Source organism: Pelodiscus sinensis, chromosome 7 (assembly GCF_052426305.1).
Source record: "Pelodiscus sinensis isolate ZL-2025 chromosome 7, ASM5242630v1, whole genome shotgun sequence".
Lineage (NCBI taxonomy): Eukaryota > Metazoa > Chordata > Testudines > Trionychidae > Pelodiscus > Pelodiscus sinensis.
Window position 1 is genome coordinate 9,488,277 of NC_143058.1, and position 19,142 is coordinate 9,507,418.

The window sequence follows — 19,142 nt, forward strand, 5'->3', positions numbered from 1 at the left end:
CAGGTTTCAGTGCTCCTGATGTAGATGGCACCAGGGGTTTGGGAGGCTGCCCTGCCGATATAGAGCTCAGTTCCATAGCAGAGCTGTACACTGAGTGGTTGGTACACTCAATGACCAGGATCTACTGGAGTGAAGACTTCGTATCTGGTGGTATCCACTGTCGGGTCTGGAGGAGAAATGGTTCTAATGGGATGTGCTCCCCTTCATGATTGGTGTCACTTGGCGGATCCACGACAGGAGACTGGTGATCCACACTTGCGTTCCAAGGACAGGTACTGGGACAAGGAACAAGACCCAAGAGATATCATGAGCCAGTTGCTAGAAGGGGTCTCCCTGAACACTGACCCTTGTCTTAAGGACCGATGGTGGGGCTCACAGCTCTTGTCATTCGAATGATCCTGAGGTCTATATTTGCGACCCTGCTCCCAGCAAGTTCTAGAAGGAACTAACTACTGCTAAGGGCTAACTCATTCTATTAGTATTAACACTAACTCTACAAGGACTAAAGTTTCTACGAACAAAGCCTAAGCAACGCTAGTAAGAGCAGTGAATGTTCTGTACACCATCCCTGGCGGCAAGAAGGAACTGAGGGGAGGTGGGGATCAGGCAGTTCCTCTTGTACCATGTCATGCAGGGACCAGAGTTACTCCTCTACGGATAATGCTGAGGGAAAAACTTCCAGCACCTGTGCACATAGTGAGCACACACACCTCTAATGTGGAATGGACATGAGCAAGCACAACACATTTCAACATCACCACCACAAGGAGGGAAGATACAGTGAGCAACTGGCTGCACTGCTAGAGAGAAAAACAACAAATGGTCTGTTAGCACTTTATAGACTAACAAAACATGTAGATGGCATCATGAGCTTTTGTGGGCACAGCCCACTTCTTCAGATGACTGAAGTTATGAGTTTAGGATGCGCACACCCAAAATAAATAGGAGAGGGGAAGAGGAGGGGAAAAAAAGAAGGGGGGTGGGAGACAGAGCTAGAGCGAATCAGTAAGTATCTGAAGATTGGGTAGCTAAAACGAAGCAGATAAGAATCAAAGTCAATAGATAGTATCCTTCCTGACATGGGAGTTTACACAAAGAGCTGTTTACCAACATAACAGCCATTGAAGGTGCAATGTCCCAACCAACTTTCATCACGATTGAGTCCATTAGCATGTGAATTGGATTTGCGGATAAACTCTAATTCCAATGCTTCCCTGTGGATCTGGCTTGTAGAACTGGAGGGGGTCGAGAGAAGGGAAAGCAAAGAACACTAAGATGAAAGTACAGCAGACCTCAGACTCCCGCCCGTGCATTATTTTCATCTTTTGGCCCTGCACTAGCTAGGACAAGCACCATTGCTCGGGAATTGGACTTCTTAGCCACCTAGCACTTACACTATCATCCTTTGACATGAAGAGTCACCACACAACATCCCACAAACCTCAGTGTAATGTAAACATGTGCTTAAGTACCTTCCTGAATTGGGTCCAGGCCTTGCAATTGTAAGATCTATGGGGCAGAGACCACCTGTACTATTTGCCTGTGACGTGCCAAGCATGGTGGTATTGCTATATAAATACCAGCATTTGTGGTTCTGAAACAAAAGGTAAAAGCTTTCAGTCTTTCCATCTGAATGAACACATATGAGATATAGGGATCCAACAGTAATTTAAAGATGTCCCAGCAGGAAATTAAACTTACGTTTCATTTATTCTAGGGCAAACTCAAAAGGTTTTATTTTAATTTTTTTAGCAAATTCTATCACATAAATGTTAACAAAAACATCTGTACATTTGCCATGATACACTCAAAAGTTAAACAAATAAGATATAAATACAGATATGGATGTAACATGACAAAGCCAAAAAATGAAGGAAAAATAGAAAAAAAAACACATGCGCATGAACACTGTGCCAACAAAATCATTTCTTATGGCTGACATTTTTCAGAGCAGTTTTTACTTCCCATTTAAAACATTATTGTTAGCAAAGTCCTGCTGTATTCTACAAAGTTTTATTTTCTGTCCCTTAATATGTAGTATGCTTGATAAATAAAGGGATGAGGAGGGGAAAAGATTTAGATGACAAAGATGCAAGATACATTACTTATACAGGTTATTGGTAAGCTAGTAATAAGCAATAGAAAAGAAGTCTTGTATTGTATTGTAATCCAGGCAAGCACACATAGTGTACCTTAAGAAAGCCACATGCCTCAATAATTCTGCACTACATGAGAGAACTACAGTACTTAAAACTGTGAGGAGGATGTATCGATAGATTTACTCATGCCCACAGAGCACTGGTACAGCCAATGACAGAATGGCCATCCTGGTCTGAGATTTAAGCAACCCCACAGCCAAAGGGTGCTGGTCTGTTCACAGTTCCTCACAGTTCAGACTTTTTAAGCATGGTGGGCAAAAAAAGAAAAAAAAAACCAACACTTTTTTTTCTTGAAACATATGAAAAATTGAAGCCCCGTATAATGGGCAGCAAGAAAAAGGCAGCTGTTGTAGATGGCTCCTGGTGGAAAACATTAACACCTGCCTCACCGCCGCAGAGACGTCTTGCCAACATGCAGATCCTTCTCTGCAAATGTGCCTGAACGTTGTCAGATTCGTAGCCAGAGAGACCTTTATGCTTGCGAAAGAAAGTCGCAGGGAACAGCTTTTAGAATGCAGCTCATACGTGTGATGTCCAGAGCTAGCCCTTTGAGTACTTCAAAGGAAAATCAGGTCATGTTCAAAACTCTAAACCCACCTCTAACTATGTACATTATATTCAAATGAACTTATAAATAACCTAAGCAGAATGCCTCCTACTGTATACAGGGTGTGACAAACAACAAGAGTACTCAAAGAAGGAACAGTCCTTGATTGACTTGTGTAATGAAACTAAGTATCACACTGATGAGCATCTGGTGATGAACAAAATAGTATCTGATTAAGAAAGTAAGGCCTGGTTCTATGATTTGCAGCCCCAATTAAGCCAATTACATCTGGAAATGCAAACTCATCATCACTGAAGTCTCAAAGCAGCAGCAGCAACATATTTCACATGTATTTCTAGAGACGAGTTGTTAATTCATACTGTAGTGTCAACATATGTGATAGGTCAGTTTATGGACGTTACAGTGCATTCACTCAGTGCATACTAACAGTATTTTATAAACTATATAAAATCATTACAAAAGGAATTCAATTCACATAGATCTGCTACAGCGTGCCATTTAAACAAATAAAAAGCAAACGGCAATGGAACAAGATCTGTCAGACAGCTGGAAAAGACTGTGCACGCAACACAGTCAATTAACGCAGACTTTGCATTACATTTCCGGGGTCTAGACCCCAGAAGATGCTGAACGGAGATGGATAAAAAGAGACATTTAAAATACTGACTGTTAGGAAAGCAGTCTAAAAATAAAAACAGCCTAAAATTGCAAACAGGACAGCAGATTACTGCCGACATATTGAGTATTTCCACAAAAGGGAAACTTAATTCATAATAATTCAAATCAGCACAACAGGAATTTAAAAATAATTCAAATCAGCACAACAGGAATTTAAAAAAAGAAAAAAGAAGAAAACCTCTAGCAAGCATCTTGAGAAGTAGTGAAATTGAGTGGTCCGTGCAAAGGGGGACTTGATTTTAATGGCGGGGGCATGTTATAAACAGTATCCCTTCAACAAAGGCATTTTCAAGTCTGCAGTGAGTCTTGAAGGAAACACCACACCCCACACTAGTAAAGATCTCTTTTTTAATGGCATTGTACGTAGGAAGAGCAGCAGATCAGCGGCATCATCCTACAGACATTGAGCCCATCCTGAAAAAAAAACCAGGAGCCAGGTCATCTCTTCCATTTTGTCATACAAGGGCTGAAAGAGGCTAAAAAACCAGCTGATTATGCCAGGTCCCAAAGCAACCTCAAGTGCTACTGACTTTAATAGGAGCTTAAAGCCACTCAGCACCTCTTGGGATCAGGTCTGTCTTCAAACTAAGGTGGGGGAGGGGTACTGAGTCCACACAAAAGCTCCGGAGGGGATGTGCAGAGCCAGCCACGGCCCCCTGTGCATGGCAAACATGCAGAGAGCAGGGACTCAAGCAAAGAATGTGGATGCAGTGTATTTTACTGAAGCTAATGGCAATTGAGGGCACTCAGCACCTATCCAGAGGCGCTGAGTGCCTTTGCAGGGTTGTACACACGGAAGAGGTTAAAAGGCTAGTTAATGACACTGCAGGCATTTTAGGCACAGGGTCATGTGTGGAAGCTCGAGGGGGGCGTTGTCTTATTAAACAGTAGGGCCAAACCCTGTAGCCGCAAGTGTAACTTTCCAGCACTATTTTGTCCGCTTAAAAGTTCCCCATTACATTTCCTAAGCCAAAGGAGACTCCCAGAAGTGTGGAGGGGAATGGCCCATGGAAATTAAGGCTACTCATTATCCATCACCAGAGCTGCTGAACCAGAGGTGTGGATCAATCCCTTCTAGAAGAGAGTTCAACAAAAAACAGCGATTCCTCAGCCAGTCTCCCAGACTATTCAGCAAGTCTTCATTGCACAATCCTGATGACAAACCCATTATCCTTCCTGTAAAATTAACCCCCAGGGGTCTTCTGAGCAATGGAAGAAAGTGGAAGCAGGACTGATGTTAACACGGTTAGTTACATTTGGGAGCCCCAGACTGCTCTGTGTCAGACGATACTGGTGGGTGGGAAAATCAGTGGAGAAATTCTTAGCTATATGGAAATCTAGCGCCTTATCTACAAAACTCTGATTGCGTTTATTACTCATTAAAAGTACCTATCTTAAAGCACGACATGCCAGAAACATGGCAATCTTTGTAAAGATTTCATCATCAAAATCTTGCAGGTTCGGCAAGTTTCAGATCAGAGTTATAAAATGGAGCCACACCACAGCACTTGAGAGGTGAAGGCTCCAGCCAAAATGGTTACGCCCAGCAGGAAAACAGTTTACACAGCAGGTAATTAACACTTTAAAAACCAAAACTTGGTATCAAATTAACTAAAACCAAAAATAATTCATTTAACTTGTAAGCATGTACATGTTACTTGGACTCAGTTTTGAAACACTGCAACCTAAACATATGGTAAAGATTTCTGCCGGCTGTACCAATATGTTTAAGTATGGCTTTCTGATGTTTTGCTTTTTTCTTAGATGAGAACTGCAACACAGGCCTTGCTTCCTTTACATTCAGTACCCAACAAGAGTCTACATAAAAGCTTTAAAGGACTAAAATACTGATTGCAATAAATATCTGCATGGCCTCCTTTAGCTGATGGGATGTGCCAATGAAGACAGGGCAGCAGAAAGGTCTCTGAGAGGCACCGTGATTGCTTCTAAGTCTACACACATGTCCAGACATCTCCATTAACTGTGCGTTGAAACATCTGAAGATGAGCTGCTGTTACTATTGGTGGTCTGGGCCCTCTTTATGTACAAGTTTAGTAGCTTCATCTGGAAAATAAAAGAAGTTAGGAGAAGATAAAATAAGTCAGAAAAGAAAAACAGCAAAAGTTCCCTGGAAATATTAGGGCAAAACCCTTAACAGATGGATCCCACTGTGAACTCTGGGTGGGCAGGGATCTGCACATGAAGCATCAGAGTATAAATCAGGGGATAACATGAGAACAGAGAGTTGATATTAAAAAAAACCCTGGTAGCGGGAAAATACCTAGGGAGAACTCCTGTCTCCATTGCAGCATATGGCAAAATTCCCGCTGCAGTGAGGCCTCGATTTTTTCACTGCTGGTGTTTTTCAGGGCATGACCCTGATCCTGCAATCTGATCTCTGAGAGTCGGAGTCCTGCCTATTGCTCTGTACAGATGCACAGACCCGCTCACCCAGAGCAGGCTGCAGGGCCATGGCCTGCATTTTATGAACTATTCTGGATTCCAGGCAGTCAGTGAAGACAGAAGCCAACAGGAACATGCCATATGCCAATCAGTTCTTGTACGAAGCATGGACTGGATTGAGGGCCTGTTTCCACTGCACTGTTAGCTGGAGCTATCACAAGAGTGTTGTCTCTACTCTGACCCCTGTGCAAACACAAACATCTCGAGCTCCGGTTAAGTGGTTCTTTAAACTCTTGCTGGCTGGCCCATCCAGGGTGGCATGAAGCTTGAATGTGACAGTGCTCAAGCCAGTAATGCAACAGGTCTCAGCTACTCCCTGCTGCTAGTCCAAACACTCTCTACTGCTCATGTGTTATTTTGCAAGGTGGTGGCTCTAAATCAAGCTGGGCTAGCTAGAGAGGGGTGAATTCAAGAGAACTCTCTCTGCAATGAAGACAAGCCTTCAGCTGCTGCAAGCACACACCCACACTGTTCAGTTTCCTAGCAAAAACTACTCAAGAGGCTGTAACATTGTGCAGGTACCTTGCTTCCCGTGAGCTGTGCGAGGTGAGGTTTCAGTTCTTCTCCAATTACTGAATATATTGCCACTAGGCAAAACACGCTGGCTTTCCGAACGCTGCTCTCCGTATTATCATACCCCTAGACCAGGAGAAACACAAATGAGATCATTTCCAATCCATTTACTAATGGGCTGGTAAGACTTTTCTTATGCGCAGCTCTAGGGTCTGGTCCAAAGTCAACAGAAAGTGCCCAGTGAGTGTAACAGGCTCAAGGGGTAGGCTCAGAAGGATTGGGCCTTCAGTGGTGTATTTTGCTGGATCTGAGTTCTTTTCTATTGCTGTCCTCAGTGACAAAGTTTCACAGTGAGTTCTGGATCCATAAAGGGATTAAATTAACTCTGCAGGCTCAGTTCTGTGCTCACAAATATAGAAGAAACTCCCACTGAGGCCTGCTGGGTTGTAAGTGGGAACAGAAGGAAGAATTTGGCTCATAGAGAACCTAAACCTTTCCACTGACTTCAATGAGCTTTGGATTACGTCTTAAAAGCTTGAGATGGAAATGTACTAAAATCCCCGATGGGCATGAATCTGGCAGGAGTGGCCCAAATATGGTTTGGTGAAGTGCATTAGGATCCTCAAATGGAATCTCTATTGGTCGCACTCCAACCACCATGGCATTGAGGTGCCATCAAAGCGCAAATTACTACTTCTGCATACTACTGTACTGTAAGACAGACAAGGTGAGCAAGATGTCGGTGAAAGAGTTAACAGAAATTAGTCCAATAAAAGATAGTCTGTCACCCACTGTGTTTCTCTCATAGCCTAAGACCAACACGGCTATCACCCTCCAAGCAAGGAAAGAGCTTTTAAGCTAAGTTGTTTATGCATGTAAGATATTTATTTTGAAATAGGGAAAGAGACATCCTGCGCACATCCGCCAGGCTGAGTGGCTCCTATGACTTACGTTAGAGAATGTTTTCTGATTTACTTCAGGCTGGAACTACTCTGAGAAAGTACACTGTGCTCCTCGCGGCTCCACACACAAGAGAAACCTTACACAATCCACCCAGCCATTCCAGCACTTTGATTCCTTAGCAAGTGATCATTTTTCAATGAACAACGATGAGAAACATGCAGCCATGCAGGCTAGCTTCTCTAGACTCTGCTGGGACAGATTCTTACAGGTGCTTTGGGGAACATCTGAATGGCTACTGGAGGGGTTCAGGATCCCACCTGGTCCATCGTTCAGCAGCACCCACTTGAGCAGGGCTGGGACTTTTACTGAGGGGCCAGTACAGATTTCTGCCAACACACTAAAATGTGGCTTTTCTGGGGAAGAAAGGAAGCTAAATATTGATATAAATGTGTAAACAACCCTTCTCCCTCTCCCCATGAAAGTAATTGTTCTTCTAGAGCAGACAAGTTCTGGTGTAAGGCTCAGGAGAGCAGCCTTCTCCTCCTGGCCCTGCTGTGTGATCTAGGGCAAGTCGCTTCCCCTCTTGATGCTTAGATTTCCCCACTCACCATCATAATGTCTCATTTGTTCAGCTCTTGAGGGCAAGGGCTCTCTCTCTTGTGGGTGGGGCCAGGAGCTGGGAAGTGCAGGGCCCTGAATGTACAGGGCCCAAGGCAACAGTCTCGCTCACCTTGCCCAAAGGCCGGGCCTGTCCTATTTGGTTACGGTAGGTGTCCAAATATTCAAAGAGCTGGGAAGTGAGGGGGGTGAGGGCTGTGTAGCCTATTTTGACTCTGACACAGGCTTGTAAACAAGTCCTGAGGGATTCAGCAGTATGAGAGGAGAACCTGTGATCTACCTTTGTTTAGGGTGGACAGAGCCTGTACAACGTAGGAGCTAAATCCTGCCTTTGGCTGCATGTGAGGCTTGGCTGCCATTTACTCCTTTGGGAGCCATGCACATGTTCTCAAGGACAGAATTTGAATTCAGGAGTTGGATCTTCCCCTGCCTTAGACAATGCCTAAAGCATGAAGACAATGCTGAAGACTAAAGAGAGAGCTACTTTTACATTTAAATCCAAATCCAGCAGATTCTGGTTTCAGAAGCTCCCATACATTCTGTTAACCAGACACCACACATTAGAAATTAATACATGATATTTTGCCCTTGATGTCTGTACAATGCTAGTACGACAGGGCCTTATACTGGGTTGGTCATTAGGCACAACCACGAGTAATAATCTTAATACTAATTATTCATAACAACAGATGGCAGCTTTCCTGCAAAGTTGCATACCTGTAGCAATCCAGGGATGATATCAGGAAGGAGCTGATGTAAGGATTCTTTTGAGATCCTTTCAATGACTTTTGTCTGCATTTTGATGGCAGCTAGATTAATCGGGTAGTCAGCAGTTTGAATGATGGGGCAGAGCACTTTGATGCACTGTTCAGGGTGTATGGAACTGGCCAGGGTGGAAGCAGCTTCCTCAGCAGCTCTGACAACCTGGAGAAAACCAAAACCCAAAACATTAATGGGCTCCCACTTCAAAAGCAAAAAAACCCCAAACAAACCTCCAGGTGCCAGTGAACAGAGGGAAATGTCTGCTGACGGCATTCTATACAGACCCCTTATGAACACAAAAGGCGTTCTTATGGAGGAAGCGGCTCAGGGAATTGGCAACGTCAGTAATGGTTTGGATCTATCATGAGCCTTGGGAATCTTTTGCGAGGGGTGAATATCTACATGAAACGAGGCATAAGAATGGCCACACTGAGCCAGACCAAAGGTCCAACTAGCCCAGTATCCTGTCTGCCAACAGTGGCCAATACCAGGTGCTTCAGAGGGAATGAAAAGAACAGTTAATCATCAAGTGATCTATCCCCCTGTTATCGATTCGCAGCTTCTGGCAAGCAGAGGCTAGGGACACCATTCCTACCTATCCTGGCTAAGAGCCAATGATGGACCTAACCTCCATGAATCTATCTAGCTCTTTTTTAAATCTTCTTATAGCCTTGACCATCACAAATTTTGTGAATAAAACTTCCTTCATGTTGACACCCACGAACAAGTCATTTCCATTTATCACGCCAGAGTGGTCATCTTGAATCTCAATTTGCAGACAAAGACAGAGTGGCCGAAGGTCTAAGTTAGGTCTCTCACTCCTTTTTTTCCTTCTGTGGCCAATTAGTTCATTTTATTATTCATTTACTGTGTGATGATGAACACAATAAATCATCACACGTTGCATTATGATTAACAAACATGTCACGCCATACGTAATTACTGTAGGGTAAACAGATTTACGTTGCAGAATTATAGACGTATAAGACTGAAAACTATTTGGAAGTGTTAATTATGCATCAGGCATCTAAGTAAGTTGGGCTGAAACACAAGGCTGAGGTCTGTAAGATTTTATTTAGCCATATTCCCTCTTAGACTTAAGAAATGTTTGACACACGTGACCAAAGAGTTACCTAATGCCACAAGCTAATGGGAAAAGATGTACCGGGAGGTGGATCGCACAATTTATCCATAAGATTTATTTTATATCACAAAATGCCTACGAGGCACATTTTTCTAACACAGGTCTTACTCGCAGGATGCAGGCTGTGTCTCATTGCTAATGAGAATCTAAAGAACTATGCGCAATCTTTAAAAAATGGGGTGCCCCGATATTCTTGGGGAACGCAATATAAATCACAAGAAGAGGCTGGACACCATCTCCACTTGCAGGTGGACTCAGCATCACAGGATAAAGGGGGGCTCCCAGACTGGGTAAAATGACTTCCCAACAGGAAAGCTCCAGTAGGAACTCTTCCTCTATCATGACCTATTGGCACGGCAGCCATCAGGCCCCAGGACTATTGCTAGAGCGTGAGCATGATGATATTTGTAACGTGTGTATCGATCTTGCTAGAATTTCTATGTGCACACTAGACCTGGTGCTTGTGAGTGTGTGTGTGGTCACTACCCTTGGTCTTTATTTGCCCTGAGGGGCTTTAAATTAAGGGTGTTAGTGGGTAACGGGTTAAACAGTTACCCAATAAGAATCAACCTTAACCAGTATTGCTTACCGGGTAACATAACCAGTACCTGGGGAGCAGGTACCTGCCCCAGCCCAGCCACGGGTGGAGGGCTATCCCAGCCCCACTGGGCCACCTGTGTGGGCTGGGAACAAGTAGCCCGTGTGCAGGTGCTGGCAGCACCTGTGGGGGGGGGTTGGGAGCTGCTGTGGCCGGGGGAGGGGAGAGAGCGGGAACTGCAGTGGCAGCCCCCACGGGGTAGAGGGGTGGGAGCAGCCGGGCAGGGGCCGCTCTAACCCGACCCCAGCGGGCAGAGAACCCACTCCAGTCTCGGTGGAGCGGACCCCCACCTTCGCCCCTTTAATCAGTTAAACGGGATTTTACATCCCTACTCTAAATCTAAAGCAGGTATGAGAGGAGCCTTCCAGCTGGTAGAACTTAGAACTGTACCCACCGGAGCCAATCCCACGGTGGCGTAAGACAATGTTACTAAAGTCACTTCAAATAAACAGCTACACCCTGAGGCTCAGCTCCAGGCTCCTCCTGATGCCCACCGCTCTGTGCCCCACTCCTGCCACCTCGCTACACGGGGGTGCTCTGCAGAGTGAGCGTGTCCATGAATCACGGCTGCAAACGTACTGCGAAGCACCCCATACAGCCCTACAGGTGGTGGGCAGCAGGAACAGGGCTTCCCCTGCAAGATCCTTAACACCTTCCTAATAATGAGCAATACTCAGGGAGGGGAGGGGGAGACACAGCATACTAGATACAAGAGGCTTTGATTGTGTGTGCTAATCTTCATTCTTAAATACCTCCACAGTAACATGGCAAACATGCAAAACAACAGCTCACATCACCTTCAACCTGCAACCTGTTTCAGTGCGGGGGGGACGGGGAGTCAGAACATTCAGAATCATTCCCTCCCGCTCAGCTATGCTCTAAACGTGCCTCAAACCTATAACATCCACCAGGGCAGGCAGCAAACACAGGCAGAGGAACCTGCATTTAACTTCTCTTTGAGATGGGAGTGTGGCAAAGTGCAGCCCACCCTCCCCACCCCCAACTGCACTGCAAATTCTGCACCAAGCAGGAGCTGGGAGTTGCAGTGTGGGCTGGGAATTCATGACCTTCTGGCCTGGGGGTGAGAGTCTGACCAATTGAGACATACTCAAATGGACTCTAAGTTAATTTTTCACAGACTTAACTGATTCAGCAACCTCTAGGTAAAGGTAAAGCTCTCTAGAGTATTTCCCCAGGTGCATCTTTACTCAGGAAGCTGCTGCACAAGGGACAGGACCTGTTAACATCTCCATGGGGATGTTCAGCCCTTCTGACAGCTCTAACCTCTCCACCAACAGTGACACCACCCAGATAGGGCGGTCGTCATTGCTCCTTGAACGTTATGGGAACATGGTCCTCAGCATCCTGCATCTGAGCAATCACTGACAGATGTGTGTGGCACGTGTCTATAGATACTGTCTACACTCTATGTCTATGAATAAAGGTACTGTCCATAAAACGGTAGATCAGGGTCCTATTAGGCACAGCATGACTGTCAACTGCCTATGGTCAATTAGCTGTGATATTTCTCTTCCTGTAGAATATGCCCCGGTCCCCACCTAATGCTTTTAGCCAAAGCACGGTGCTTTCTGTTATTTTCCAGTCTTGTTCATGAAATGCCTCCTTGTGATTGCAGTATGGGAAAGAGAAGGGCAAGCCCTCGGTGGAGAAAGAACAGGTTAAGAACTATTTAGAAAAGCTAGACATGCACAAATCCATAGGTCCGTATTTAATGCATCCAAGGGTACTGAGGGAGTTGGCAAATGTCATTGCGGAGCCTTTGTCCATTATCTTTGAAAACTCGTGGAGATCGGGAGAGATCCCAGATGATTAAAAAAAGGCAAACGTAGTCACCATCTTTAAAAAAAGGGAAGAAGGACAATCCAGGGAACTACAGACCAGTCAGCCTTACTTCAGTCCCCAGAAAAATCATGGAGGGGATCCTCAAGGAATCCATTTTGAAGCACTTGGAAGGGGGAAAGTGATCAGGAATAGTCAACATGGATTCACCAAGGGTAAATCATGCCTGACCAATCTGATTAGCTTCTATGATGAGGTAATTGGCTCTGTGGACATGAGGAAATCAGTGGATGTGATATACCTTGACTTTAGCAAAGCTTTTGATACAACCTCCCACAGTATTCTAGCCAGCAAGTTAAGGAAGTATGGATTGGATAGATGGACTTTAGGTGGATAAATGGATAAGTGGACAGAAAGCTGGCTACATTGTTGGGCCCAACAGGTAGTGATCAACGGCTCGATGTCAGATTCATGGTCAGTTTCAAGTGGAGTGCCCCAAAGATCGGTTCTAGGGCGGGTTTTCTTCAACATCTTTATTAATGACCTGGATGAGGGGATGGATCATACCCTCAGCAAGTTTGTGGATGACACAAAGTTAGGGGGAGAGGTAAATACATTGAAGGGTAGGGATAGGGTCCAGAGTGACCTAGACAAATTGGAGGATTGAGCCAAATGAAATCTGATGAGGTTCAACAAGGACAAGTGCAGAGTCCTGCAATTGGGATGGAAGAATCCCAAGCATTGTTACAGGCTGGGGACTGACTGGCTAAGTAGCAGTTCAGCAGAAAAGGACCTGGGGATTACAGCGGATGAGAAGCTGGATATGAGTCAACAGTGTGTCCTTGTAGCCAAAAAGGCTAATGGCATATGTGCATTAGGAGAAGCATTGCCAGCAGATCTAGAGAAGTTACTATTCCCCTTTATTCGGCACTGGTGAGGCTACATCTGGAGTACTGCGTCCAGTTCTGGGGCCCCCACTATAGAAAGGATGTTGACGTACTGGAGACGGTCCAGCAGAGGGCAACCAAAATGATAAGGGGGCTGGGACACATGACCTACAAGGAGAGGCTGAAGGATTTGGCTTATCTAGTCAGCAGAAGAGAAGAGTGAGGGGGAATTTGATAGCAGCCTTCAACTTCCTGAAGGGAGGTTCCAAAGAGGAAGGAGAGAGGCTGGAATGGGTTACCTAGGGAGGTGGCGGAATCTCCATCTGTAGCGGTTTTTTTAAGTCTCGGCTTGACAAAGCTCTGGCTGGGATGATTTAGTTGGGGTTGATTGTGCTTTGGGCAAGGGGCTGGACTTGATGACCTCCTAAGGTCTCTTCCAGTCCTAGGATTCTATGATTCAAAGAGCCCTTCCGGGTCACAAGTGCATGCAACAGACAGGCAAAAATAGGAGGGTGTGAAGTATAAAACTGTAAACATTACAGACTTTATTTCACCACAATCAATTGCACATGGAGGGAAATACTCTGTAGGACTTTAAAGATGAAGGAAAAAAGCTAAAAGGAGGCTGCTTGAGATTGTAGATGTGTGTGTGAACTTTTGAAGGCATTTCAGAAGGGAAAAAAATACAAGGGCACTGAGTCAAGGTGAGTTGAGAAGTATGTAACCAGGAAAAACCTGCTAATGAAAGGCACTCCTTCAGAACAAAATGTTTTGTCTGACTTCTTTATCAGGAAATCAATTTACAATTACAACTTATTACTCTGTATAGAAAATGACAACAATGCGGAGACTTTAAATCTGAGAGAGGAGAGAGTGACAATGCTGATTTATTAAAGGATTACTTTTTAAACTGTTGTTAATGTTCAGTCCTTTGGCTGCTGTTTAAATAGATTCCTCAGAAGTTTGCACTAACAGAAACTACTTTGACAGCAGTTACATGATCCTATGTGGCATCCTTATCTGTATGACGATCTTTCTCATGGCCAACAGCTCTTGTAGCATAGAGGTGTAGCAGTCTTTTTAGCTTAGGACAACACTTCCCTTTGGCTGCATCAAAGGGCAAAGTTTATCATCCTTGATTTCAGTGGAAGTTTCGCCACAGTAAGGAGCTGGCTGAATTAGCTGGCAGAGTTTGGCGCTCATTGGAAAATGTGTAACTATCAGAGAAGTTATATCAGTCCCTTACTGGGGTTTAATAAATGTTCATAATTGTCACGATCTTTTGAGGACCCACCTATAAATGTTTTCTTAAGGAATCTACTGTGTTATTTATTTTTGATGCAGAAGGAAGATATATGAATAAATAAACCAAATAAAGGGCCAAATCCTGACCATCTACTAAAAAACCTGGATGGTGTCCGGTGCATTGAGTTTAATAGAAATCCTGATATTGCATGACAGACTCCCATTGGGCATGGCTGGGATGCTGTGAGGCACTTGTCTTCCCTTGCAAACCTGAAGAGACACAGACTGGATTTTCCTCTTAGGATGCACTTCACAGTAATCAAAAGCACATCTTTCCTGCTACTGATATCAACGAGATCCTTACCATGAGATAAAGCCGATTGCCAGAGTTGACCTCCACATACAGTATAGTTCCATATCCAGCTGACATGCTGTCCCAGAAAGGATCAGCTAAAAAGCCAACTATACCAAGAAAACTTTAATGTTAAAGCTTTTTCTTTTTGGGGGGTTGTTTTGTCAAGATGGGTCAAATCTGCTGACTTAGAAACCCTGAGGATGTAATTTTCTATTCTATTTGAAGAGTTAAAATAGCATGGACCACTTACCTCTTTGTGGGAATCCTTATGGGCTTCCAGTGTTTTCATGATGGTTAGCTCTGCGTAGTTTTTAAACCTGGCTGGTTGATTTCTTAAGATCTCCCGCAATACTCTTAAGGCCAGGGCTCTTATTGAATGCTGAACCAAAGAGAAATACAAGCGGGAAACAAAATAATTTCACTTCAGAATGATAGCATGGGCCATATGCTGCTGGCAGTTACACAAACAAAAGTCATGAGTCACTCAACAAATTCTAGCAGAGCGACTGCGGATTGAAATCAACCGAGAGCAGACCTGGCTCAGAGCTCTCCACACTGCACATGAAGATCCATACAGACTAAGTGCATTCTCGCTAGGGATGTAGAATCCCGGTTAAAAAGTTAACAGGTCAAACAGAATGTTAAACATTCCTTTTAACTGGTTAACCAGGATCCCACAGGTGGGGGGGCCGCCTCAGACGCAACACACTGCCCACAGTGTGGTGGGCCCAGATGAGTGGAGTGTCCCCCGCCTGCAGTGTGTCACGACGGGCCTGGAGCAGCCCTCCCACCTGCATTGGGCAGGGTGCTGCTCCAGACCAGCCAGGCTACCAGTTAACCAGTTACAGGTTAGCATCACCTGGTAACCGGTTACCCTTTTACATCCCTAATTCTCACTGCTGGAGAAAGAACCAGAACAAATATTACGTTTGTTAAATCCAATATCTTTGTCCAGCTAAATAAAACTTAGTGCTGAAAAGCAGTTTATATATGTCACGAGGGACTGATAATGAAGCTCAGATGTTTGTTTGTTTCCACTTTCCTGTTTTACTGAGTTCTGCAGATTTCACACTATCCATCTCTAAAGTGACATTTCAAAACAGCATTTCAATGTACTTCGTGTTTTTGTAACTTTTATGGAAATTACTTTCATGGCTTGAAGCATTAAAGTTAATGCAGCCACACCTATGACTTATGCATTGACCCTTTACAGCAAAAGAGCATTATTAGTTGGAATACTAGAACAACTGCTTGAGTTATATAACTCTTGTACCAGGTTTCTGGATTGCAGCCATTCCAAACAGTGCCTGAAACTTCAGCAGAGGACTAATTCCAAACTGAATCATTAATGTACATCCTGATTCTTTGCTATTCACCTGTACTATTCATACGCTCAGAGCTCGACAAACCGCTGAATCTACGCGCCCATGGCGAGATTTCAGCCAGTCGCTCCGTGTGCCCCATTCACCGGCGCTTCGCGCATGCGCAATGCCAGTCTGGCGCATGTGCAGTGCGGGGCTGGCGAGTGGCTCTTGCCGGGGTTTGTCAAGCCCTGCATATGCTAACACAATTTAGTTGTCCTCAGCTTGGATCCCAGTATCTTCTGATAGATGTTTGATGACAAAAGCTGACACTACACCTGGTGACACTTAAACTACAAACAACTACTGTCAAAACATAAACCATCTACTCCGCTTCAGAATTAGACCTTCATTTTGCACATGGGGAACACATTCAAAAGGATTTCAGGTGTTTTATTACTGAACACAACAAGCATACATTGGTACTGGACCAGGCTAACACCCCCCCCAATCCTGTGAACATTTCATTTAACTAGTTAACCAGGATCTCACAGGTGGGGGCCGCCCCAGCCCGGCTGGGCTGGAGCAACACACTGCCAGCATATATATTCGTAATTATTTGCAAATGTAATAAGGTTACTTAGCTGTCTATGGCACTAATTTTGTGGGCACAATTAGGGACTGAAGTCATCTAAGTGAGGAAAATTTAGCCCATAAATTGTCTTTCTTCTCAACTACCATCTACTAAAACTTTTACAGTAGTTCTGCAACTCCAGTCTTTTATGCCACTGTTGCCTGTTTAACGCGTAGGCCATGTTTCCCTATTAAAATGCTATTGGTTCTAATCCCTTTCCTTATTAATTTTGGCTGCTAGTCGCATGATGCTCTGGGAACAGAAATCAAACAATTGAAAGCAACTCAAAATCCATCAGTGAGATGACTGACCATGAAAGGTTCGTCAACATCCTTTCTAATGTAGGGAGGTTGGGCAGATAGCACTATCTGCAAGGAGGTGATGGTGTATCAGTTAGAGTCCATGCCAGGGATATAACTGGGCCACCATGGACAAACTGTCATCTACGAATAAACAATATACTAGAGCAGTGGTCTCCAACCTTTTTACACCCAAGATCACTTTTTAAATCTCAGAACAGGTCCGCTCCGCCCCTTCCTTGAAGCCCCACCCCTTCCTTGAAGCCCCGCCCTCTCTATTCTCCTCCTGTCCATCACTTGCTATCCCCAGCCCTTACTTACACACTCTGATAACCAGTTTATTTTTAAATTATGCGATATATAAAATTAAAACACGTGTTTATAGTTATGAAATAAATGGTCTGTTTTTTATTCATGCTATTTAAATCTAAAATGAAGCATTTATAATTATACATTTAGTGGGGACAGAGTTCTGCGGCTGGGGGCAGGGGAGAGGGAACAGGGTGTTGGGAGGGCAGAGGACAGGGTTCTGCAGCTGGGGACAGGGTGCCAGTGGGGACAGGTTTCTGTAGCTGGGAACAGGGAAGTGGAGACAGAGTTCTGTAGCTGGGGACAGGGGACAGCGTTAGGGGAGTGGGGACAGAGTTCTGTAGCTGGGGAGTGGAGTCTGGGGAGTGGGGTGCCAGTGGAGGCAGAGAGTCTGCTGCATCTGCCTCCTCCCAGGATTCCCCCCCCTCAGAGGGAAACCAGCGCGCACCTGCCCAGGGGGCCAACCCCTCCCCCGGCGCAGGGAAGCCCCATGCGCGCCTGCCCCGGAACCGACCGCCCCGCGCACGCCTCCCCTGGGGCTGACTTACCCCACCTCTGTGGTGCAGGGAGCCGATGCTCCCTCCCGCAGGACACCCAGCAGAGCAGCTAGTGCACTTCCGGAATCGCCGGAATTGGTGCTAAGCTGCGGGACTTCTGTCCATCCCCGGGAAGCCGACACTACCTCCATTTTCACTTGAGGTAGGTAGTGGGGCTTCTCGGGGGTGGGAGGGAAATGGGGGCAGGGCGGACAGGACACCTCGCGATCGACTGGTTGAGGCCTCGCGATCAACCTGTTGGTGGCCACGGTACTAGAGAGTTAAATGTAACACCAGCATCTTACATCTTTGTCTCCAAGTGTCTCTAGCAGCAAGAGCAAAATGGTTTTGAAATGCTCCTCCCAAACTCCCAGGTTATCTTCTCGCGTAATCTTCAATAGCTCGAGCAGGGCTCCTTTCCGTTCTTCCACCCGTTCATTGTGGTTGGACAGTTCTTTCAGAAGATCAGCCACCAAATCGGAATGATCGATGGATACTTCTAGGACAAACGAAAACAGGTCAATTTCATCAAGGAAAGGAAAAAAAAAAAAAAAAAGCAGCTGCCATCATCGCTAACTGGCTTTTTACCAAATAACACGGAAGCACAATGGCCTGAAGGTGTCATCGGGTGAGGTGTGATCTTAATCAAAAAGATCCATGAAGAAATAGGACATGGACCTAGTCTGAAACTTGACCCAAGTTCACCAAAAGGTTCATGGATCAGCAAATAGCTTTTGGCGAACCTTTGGGTATCACTATGTGCTAGAGGGTGATAGGAAGTGAAGAAAGAATAAAGGGCAAGAGTGAAATGACTTCATCTCTTAATTGTTCATTCCCAGACTTTTGAAAATGAAGCATTACTTCTGGGCAATATTTACCAACCAGAAAGTGTATTCTAGATTCCATTAGTACCCATTTTTAATCAAAACATTTTCTAACAAATTCTGTTGTTTATGTATATACACACACAGCTGCCACAACTTCCCATATTAGGAGTTCCTACACACACAATAGTAGGAGTTCCCACACAACAATTTAGGAGTTCAATTCTTCTCCTAATTAAATCAAGAATAAAATGTGCATTAAACTTGAATGGCAGGAAGACTAGCACCCTAAGAGATTATGAATAAAACAATACATCTGAAACGGAAATGAAACAAAATGACAATACAGCCTAATAAACACATGCCCAAGTTCTGGTATGTATGCAGTCACTACGTAATCATTTGAATCTTTACTTGAGGAAAAACATGATGTATATTTCAATAAAGAAGACAGTTGAAGTATTGTGTCCCATGGACATTTAAACGTGTCAACGTAAAATACAGAACACCACAAACTGCCTGAACATTTATAATACAAACTAATAC

The 19,142-nt window shown here is 44.7% G+C and overlaps 1 protein-coding gene across 23 annotated transcripts in view; it reads right to left on the bottom strand.

The window, feature by feature from the left end:
• Window positions 1-931: 931 nt before the first annotated feature.
• The window catches only part of CLASP1 (cytoplasmic linker associated protein 1), a 250,612-nt gene continuing 232,401 nt past the window's right edge, over window positions 932-19,142 (bottom strand). For 5 of the 23 annotated variants that reach the window (XM_089779652.1, XM_089779649.1, XM_075933097.2 and 2 more), the window contains 5 exons: window positions 18,078-18,268; window positions 14,944-15,072; window positions 8,620-8,826; window positions 6,391-6,507; window positions 1,683-5,469 (listed from right to left, as the gene is read on the bottom strand). In XM_089779652.1, coding sequence (XP_089635778.1) covers window positions 5,383-5,469; window positions 6,391-6,507; window positions 8,620-8,826; window positions 14,944-15,072; window positions 18,078-18,268 — 731 coding nt within the window. In that variant the 3' untranslated portion in view covers window positions 1,683-5,382. Of the gene's footprint in view, window positions 5,470-6,390; window positions 6,508-8,619; window positions 8,827-14,943; window positions 15,073-18,077; window positions 18,272-19,142 lie in introns of all 23 variants that reach the window. The other 18 variants (XM_089779643.1, XM_089779646.1, XM_089779642.1 and 15 more) reach the window with 10 other exon arrangements.